Source organism: Condylura cristata, unplaced genomic scaffold (genome assembly GCF_000260355.1).
Source record: "Condylura cristata isolate star-nosed mole 26May11 unplaced genomic scaffold, ConCri1.0 scaffold00022, whole genome shotgun sequence".
NCBI lineage: Eukaryota > Metazoa > Chordata > Mammalia > Eulipotyphla > Talpidae > Condylura > Condylura cristata.
Window position 1 is genome coordinate 19,941,770 of NW_004567123.1, and position 7,697 is coordinate 19,949,466.

At 57.9% G+C, this 7,697-nt stretch overlaps 1 protein-coding gene across 1 annotated transcript in view; it reads right to left on the reverse strand.

Annotated features, from left to right (window-relative positions):
* EFCAB8 (EF-hand calcium binding domain 8) overlaps positions 1–7,697 on the reverse strand; it is a 45,978-nt gene that overhangs the window by 14,700 nt on the left and 23,581 nt on the right. Inside the window, exons 11-17 of the mRNA XM_012728107.1 lie at positions 6,632–6,714; positions 6,274–6,355; positions 4,750–4,817; positions 4,314–4,462; positions 2,968–3,105; positions 1,627–1,740; positions 253–480 (exon numbers count right to left, since the gene is read on the reverse strand). Coding sequence (XP_012583561.1) covers positions 253–480; positions 1,627–1,740; positions 2,968–3,105; positions 4,314–4,462; positions 4,750–4,817; positions 6,274–6,355; positions 6,632–6,714 — 862 coding nt within the window. The remainder of the gene's footprint in view (positions 1–252; positions 481–1,626; positions 1,741–2,967; positions 3,106–4,313; positions 4,463–4,749; positions 4,818–6,273; positions 6,356–6,631; positions 6,715–7,697) is intronic.

Genomic DNA, 7,697 nt, shown 5'->3' on the forward strand with positions numbered 1-7,697 from the left:
GGAGAGGCCCCCGAAGCCTGCCCAGACACTTCCCAAATAGGGACACGCGACAAGAAGCTCTCACGCGCAGGCTAAGTGGGAGCAAACTAAAGGAGCGAGCGTAGCTAACACCAGGGACAGGTCGCCAGGGACAGGCGCTGTGCAGGACAGCAGGCTCAGGAGGCCTAAGCCAGGGAGTCTCCCTGCAGACGTGCAGGAGGTGTGGGAAGGGCTCTCCCCTCGAGCCCCTGCCCACTGATGGGCCAGACTCACCTCCATGCCCTCCGGGTTGGGGAAGGTCAGCAGGCACTCCCCGAGATTGTAGTTCCACATCTTCAGGGCGCCATCCCGGAAGCCGGTGAGCAGACACCGCTCCGACTCATCCAGGGTCATGGCGGTCAGCTCCATGGACTGGTCATCCGTCACAGAGAACTCCATCATCCTCCTGCCGGTCTCGAGCTCCCACACTGTCACCAGGCCGTCCAGGCAGCCAATCACCACCTGCGAGGGAGTGGGAGCTCGGGTCCCCGTGGAGGACAGCGCCCCCTCCTAGGCCAGGCTGGGCCCGCCCGGCTCCCTCTCCACACGTGGACAGGGCCGGCTGCTGCCAGTGAGGCCCTCTTGCAAACAGGCCTTCCCCTGTTCTGCAGCAAATGGCCGCAGCTCTTCTAGAAGGAGCAGACTGGGGAAATTCCCTTCAACTCACGAGGGGATAGAAACAGGACACACTCTAGCCGCCCAATAAGCAGGCACTGTTGAGTGTAAAGCATGGGCGCCCCACCCAGTGCAACAATTTTTTTAAAGATTTATTTATTTATGCAGACAAGCGCTGGGGTGTAGGCCAGAGATGGGGTGGGGGCTGAGAGGATTCACCAGAGGCAGAGTGGGGAGCAGAACAGACAGATCTACTTAAATACACTGCTGAGGGGAGCAGTGGACAAAACAGGCGAGGTCTGCTGTGCCATGTGGGTCACCTCCCTGGCTGGGGATCGAACTCATGCTGCAGTGGCTGCTAATAGCTTCATAGTGCTGACACTTTACCCCTTGTGCCATCAGGGAGCCCCCCCCCCTCCTGCTCCCCTTGCAACATTTTGTGGCCATCACAACCATTAAAATGTAACAGCAATGAGTGAGGTGATTCCAGACCAACCCTCCAAAGACCCTGAGGTATAGGGACATGGACGAGAAGGCAACCCAGAGAGGCAATTCCCTGTACCACAGGTGCAAAAGAGGGGCCCCGAGGGAGGTGTCCCCACACCTGGGAGACCATTGCCCAGGGCCCCACCCACCCCGGAGGTCTCCGCTCAGGATGGCAAGCTGCCCCCTCCCACTGTGAGCAAAGTCACACCAGGGCCTCCCTGCAGCATGCTTCAGGGCAGCACCCAGCTCACAGAGAGCAGTCCACACCTCAGTTTCCATCACGCTCCATGTGAGAAGGCTCCCAGCCAGAGAGGGTCAGGGGCTGCGGGGCCGGGGAGCCAGTGACCTGCAGCCTCATGATGGCACTTCGACCTCACCCCAGGCCCACCCTCTGCAGAGCTGCTTCTCACCCCTCACCACCGACGAAGCTACAGTCCTTGCCTCGGCCACCCACCGACTCGGACCCGGCACCCTTACGGTCTCAGAGTCGAGCGCCAGTCCACTCACCTGCCTAAAGATCTTGCTGTAGAGGAAGGTGCATAGGTACCTGCCGACCACCTTGGCCTTCTCCCCCACCTTCCTGGGCCTCTGGTGATCCAAGTACCCCATTAGGATCCCAATCTGTAGTTGAGGAGACAAAGAACCGGGCAGTCAGACAGCCTCTGCAAGAGACTCAGGGAGAATCTGGTAACAAACTAAGACAACCTGTAGGCCTGAGCCCAAGGTCTTCATTACACCTGCTGGTGCCACTCATCCCCACTCCTAAGTCCAGGGTCCCACACCCTGAGATCAGAAGGCCTAAGGCCTCGTGTTGCTCAACCTCCAAAGTCTACACCCAGGGTCCCTCTTATAACTAGAAGTTTGCGACTCAATTCAGTGCCTCCTCCTTCAGGAAGCATCCCCTGACTGCCCCCTGCCTTGGCCTGGAGTGAGGATCCTGTCTGTGTTCTCCTGGAAGCATCGCACATACATCTCTATCACAGCAGGGAACATTTTCTCCTGCAGTTAACTGCTCTTCCACCCTGCAGGGGGCGTGTCTCACTGTCCGCTCCAGACAAAGAGCAGGAGGGGATTTTGCTTCACAATCTAAAATGAACTTCAAAGCTTCATTCTGTTCAACAAGAGCTGGCAGCCAGCCCAGCACGCAGCAGAGATGCGGGAGACCTCTCTCCTCTCCAAACCTGCTGCCTGGGGGGAGCAAAGGGCAGCACACATGGGCTTGCCGAGTGGCCTGCTCAACGGCGCACGCAGGATCTCGGGGGCGCTCCCCCTTCCCAAAGAGAATCTGGCCTTGTGCCGGTGGCCGATGACCCTGGCATCTCTCCAGCTCCCATCTTGTCACGGGTCCCCTTGCCACCCTGGTCAGTCAGCTGCCCATGCTCTTCCCAGTCCACCCCGCACTCCAAGGCCCAGCCAGACCACACCTGGGCACCAGCTGAGTCAGAACTCATGGCTAGTTTTTACATCAGCCGCTCCACGTTCCCTCCTTCAGAGGGGCTGGGCCTTGCCTTCCTCGGTTTGTGATTTGGCAAGAAAGACAGTCAGGTGGCGTGAAGGACATTTCCAGGGGTCACAGCTGAGGTGCCCCGAGGGGGCACTCCTACCCCAGCCTGGGCATCCCAGAGGACAGTCTGGAGGGCATAAGACCAGAGAAGCCAAGGCACAGAGGGTGCCAGGCTGGGGCCTAGAAAGTCTCCCAGGAAATGCCGAGAGGCGGAAGTCTCGCGGGCCAGGTCACAGATCCAGCAGCTCTGTCTTCATGGAAGAGCAGTCCGGGAAGGGACAGGATGTGACCACCCGTGGGTGTCCCGTGGGACTAGCGACCCCGTCTCCCCTAGCCAGACTCACCGAAAAGGTGCTGCAGATGAGAGACTGGTCAGCCCTGTGGAAGTAGGTGCTGGTGATGGGGCAGTTTCCCAGGGCAAAGAACTTCCCGCTGAAGGCCTGCAGGCACGTGTACTCCTGCAGGTCCCACACTCGGATGTTCTGGGGGCCAGAAACAGGATGCAGGAGGCTAAGGGGCCTGGGGTCGGGCTGAGGGGTCTGGGGGCGCGCTGAGCAAGCCCACCGCCTGAGGGCCAGCCACGCACCACAGCCCCCCGACAGAAATGCTGCTGAGCTCAGAGGAAGGAGCCAAGGGGCGCTGCACCCCAGCGCTGCCCCACGGCTGCTACCCTGCTAGGCAGCTGCTGCCCCACAGCGGAGGACGAGCCCCCAGTGTGGCAGCTCGAGCCCCTGAATACCCTCACCAGCTTCCCTCTCACCACCCCCCATCTCCAGGTAAAGCCACACAGAACACAGCAGCCACCAACCAACACAGTTGCTGAAAAGGTCCAGCTGTCCTGAGTAGCCCTCACGTTCATCCCGGGGGAGGGGCTGGGCCTAGGCACTCCTGTGGCAGGGGGTCTCCCAGGGCCCTCATTGCCCAGAGGCACGGACTGGAGTGGACCAGACACCATTCCACATTCTGGCTGTGCCCAGTGCTGACCGCGAGGGCCTCAGCAAGCCTGTCCCCGGCTGCAGCCTGGGATCCTTCAGCAGACAGGGTGACCCTCTGCTAGGTGAATTCTAGACAATGTGAGTGTGAAGGTGTGTGGTGGAGGGTGGTTTGGGTGGCCCACGGGCCCTGACAACTCTCCATCTACTGAGTTCCTGGGAGACACGACCTCGTTCCCTGAGGGAGGGCATCTGAGCCCTTGACCTGCACCCCCACACCAGGGACTTTGAGCATGGGGGATCCTGGCCCTTTAAGGAGGGTCCACTCGGGCCCTGACAACCCAAACGCCCAAGAATATCTCACTAGAACGTCAAGAAGTGAGTTTCACCTGAAGGGAGGGGCCAGACGTGGCCCTGTTCTCTTACTGCCAGTTCTCCTTTAAGCCGCTCAACAACCCATTCTATGGATGAGGAGACTGAGGCTCAGGAAAGGGAAGGGCTGTAGTGTGGAGCCAGACTGGGCTACACGGGAACCCGGCTCTGTGGGCTGCTCACACCGGGCTGCCAGAGACCCAGGAAACCTCACACGGCTCCCACCTGCCCACCTCCCTCTAGGCCTCAGGCAGGTGTGGACCACAGGTAGAGAGGCCACAGCACTCTCTGCCACAGTCAGCCTCTGGGTCACGGCCCTGAGGCCGCCACCTTTGCCGGACAGGAGCAGCCCGGGGCTGGTGGGCCAGGCTCCCCACGGGCAGCACCTTGTCCTTCGAGATGCTGAAGAGCATGCCATTCTTGTCGCTGCTTATGAGGATGTGGGTCACCGACGTCTGATGCCCCTTCAGCATCCACACTGGCTTTTTTGAGAAGGGGCTCCACAGACGGATGATGGAGTCATAGCCACCGGTCACTGCAGTCAAAAGTGTTTTTATCAACCCCCGGGGCTAAGCCCCGACCTTCTCCGTGGCCAAGGGCCCGAGCTAGGCTTGCAGGGGAGGGTATCGCTTCTACCCTCTGCCACTCCTGCGCACCCACACCAGCAGGCTAAGTGGCGCCTGCATCACCACCACCCCGTGCCTCTGGACAGGGCCGTCAGCACCGCAGGGCCTCTCGGCCCAGCTGCCCCCGACACCCCCGGGAACCTTCACCCCAGTTGTGCCAGACCAGTAGCTTCTGCGTGACTTGAAGATGACTTACCCAGGAAGTTCTTGTCTGCACAGTAGTCAAAGCAAAGGATCCCTTTTCTTAAATTGATCACTGAGAACCTACAACAGCAAACGGGTTTGCTGAGGGCTGGGAGCAGTGACTTCAGGGGAGCCCCTGAAGCCCACTGGGAGGGGCTGAGGCAGTCCTGCAGGGGGCCAGGAGAGGGGCAGCGTACTGCCAGAAACTGGCCCAGGCTCACCCTGCAGTCAAGCCAGAGCGGGAGCTGGGACGGGGGTGTCAGGATGCAGATCAGGTTGGGAGTGGCAGCGAGAGGCTGAGGATGAGCAGAGGTGCTGGGAACGGGAAAGGACGGCAGGCCGGCTGCCCTTGGTGGTCAGGCTACCCAGGAAAGTCAGACCGACACCTCCCTGGAAACTCTGCCCGTGTGCACGCTGTGCCCTCTTATCCATGCATCCTCCCTGCCAGCTCCTGCCCAGACTCAGGGCCCTCCCCAGTGGCGCAGCGGGTTGAAGCACAGCTCTGCGAAGCTAAAGCCACTGTGGCATGAGCTTGATCCCCGCCCGCCCCAGAGATGACCCACATGGCGTGGCAGACCTCTCCTGGCCCGCCCGCTGCTCCCCTCAGCAGTGCACTTCATCTGTTAGCCTGTTCTGGTCCCCACTCAGTCTCGGGTGAAGCCTCTCACCGCCCCTGCACCTCTGGCCTGTACCCCAGCTCTCTATGCATAAATAAATAAATCTTTTTAAAAAAAAAAAACAGCTCAGGGCCTCCCTGATAGCACAGGGATTAGAGTCTCAACACTATGAAGCTGTCGGCAGCCACTGCAGCACAAGTTCAATCCCCGGCCAGGGGGCTGCCTCACATGGCCAGCAGACCTCTCCTGTCTCACCTGCTGCTCCCCTCAGCAGTGTATTTCAGTAGATCCGCCTGTTCTGCCCCCACTCTGTCTCTGGTAAGCCTCTCCCCTCCCCCACACTTCTGGCCTGCAGCACAGCTCTTGTGTGCACCAATAAATAAATCTTTAAAAGAGCAAAACCAGCTCAAAGACCCGACTGTAGCCCCTAGCCCTGCACACAGCATGCTCCCGTTGAACTTGTCCCTGAACTGGCTCCTCCGCCACTCCAAGGGGCCCAAAGCTAGTTTTCAGGGTATCACGGTGGCTTCCTCTCCTGCACTCTCCTGATCCCGCCAGGCCCCAAATCCTCTTTGCCCACTTCCCCTCCAGCCCCAGCCTCCACTGAGTCCAGGCCCCCTTCACTTCTGTATCAGCCTTCAGTCTCGCTCCCCCACAATCTGCTCTCCACCCCACAATCAGGACTCCCCTAAATGTTGAAACTTCAGGAAGAACGTATCAAAGACATGTAAGTCATTTATTGTCAAACAAGACAGATCTCTCTCCATGCATATATGTGCAGAGAAATCTTCTGGAAGAGTGATCATTAAAAAAAAAATCACTTGAAATTATTTCAGATGGATTCATTCATCCAAGAAACATTTGCTGCCTCCGAAGCCTTCCAGATTACCAGGGGCTGAGATAAGGCACCCCTGTCTCACCGAGCTCCCGTTCCAGAGGAGTACAGCAGGAGCGAGTAAGCGCACAGACAGGGAGATGTGTGCTTACGAATGACGGCAAGTCCTGCAGGTGACAAGCAGGGGATTTTTGCAGGAGGTAAATGGAAGCAACCTCGTCTGCAATGGCTGCTGCTCGGAGAAGGAGATGGGAGGTCTGAGGGGGTCGCCACAGGGCCATTGCAAGCAATTCAGGTGGGAGACGGCCATGGCTTCACCACGTGTCGGTGGCTCAAGTGAACGAAGAGGGGTGAAGCCAGAAGCAGAGGTCCCCTCCACCCCACCGCAGCTCCTGGCTCCTCAGTCAGATTCGTTGCTGGCTCCAACCACCTGAACAGCTCACCATCTGTTGTCAGATGCCAGACCCCCAGGCCCAGGGAGCCTTGGAGGTCCAGGCAAAGTTTGGGTTGCAATTCCAGATCCCACCTGCAGGACAGCACCAGAAAACCGTGCCAAGCAAGCGGTCAATGGTGCCACCTGCTGACCAGAATGTGTACTACACTTGGTCAGAAGGAAGGGGTGGGGGGTGCCTGCACCTGTGTGCACCTGGAGATTCTCCAACCTCCCCTCAAAATGGATCTCAAATCCCTCATCTCCGCTCCGCTCCACTGGCCAACCCCAGGCCACATCACACGGAGTTTAGATTACTGCAAGGGGGGCCCTCTCTGGTGGCACAACGGGGTGGGTGGGGGCCTGCCTGAGTCAGTGTCAGTGTGGCTGGGTGGTGAGGAGCAGAGGCGGCGACAGAAAGCAGCAGCGCCAGACGGAGGCGCTGGTATCCTCCTGCCATTGAGACCCAACGAAGTAAGAAGCTGGATGAGACACTTAAAGGCGGTGTTACTGCCACAAACGGAGGAATGAATCTTAGCAAATCTGCTCCAAGAAAATGCCCCTATGTTGCCCACTGACAGCAATGAGCCAAGACTCAAACTACCCACTGAATACATTACTCCACTCCTATAACCTGCTGTTAGTTCTGCATGTGGGGTGGTGCTCCTTGATTTAAAAGTCTCTGGGTGACCTCTCAAGTCCACTCATGGTTTGATCACCAAAAGAACTGAAAGCAAGAGCTAGAGACATCTGTGTACCCATGTCCATAGGAGCATTATTCACAATAGCCAAAACGCAAATGGATAAATGTCTTTCAATGGATAAATGTGGTACACACAGATAATGGGACATTATTCAGCTTTAAGAAGGAAAGAGATTCTGCAGCGTGTTATAACACAGGTGAACCTTGAAGACTCTGTGCATGGAATAAGCCAGTCGTAAAGACACTGAATGATTCTATTTATATAAGCAAGATAGTGTGACTTACAAGAAGTATGTATTTGAGGGTCTCCCTGGTGGTGCAGGGGTTAAAGTCTCAGCACTATGAAGCTATCTACAGCACTGCAGCATGAGTTCTA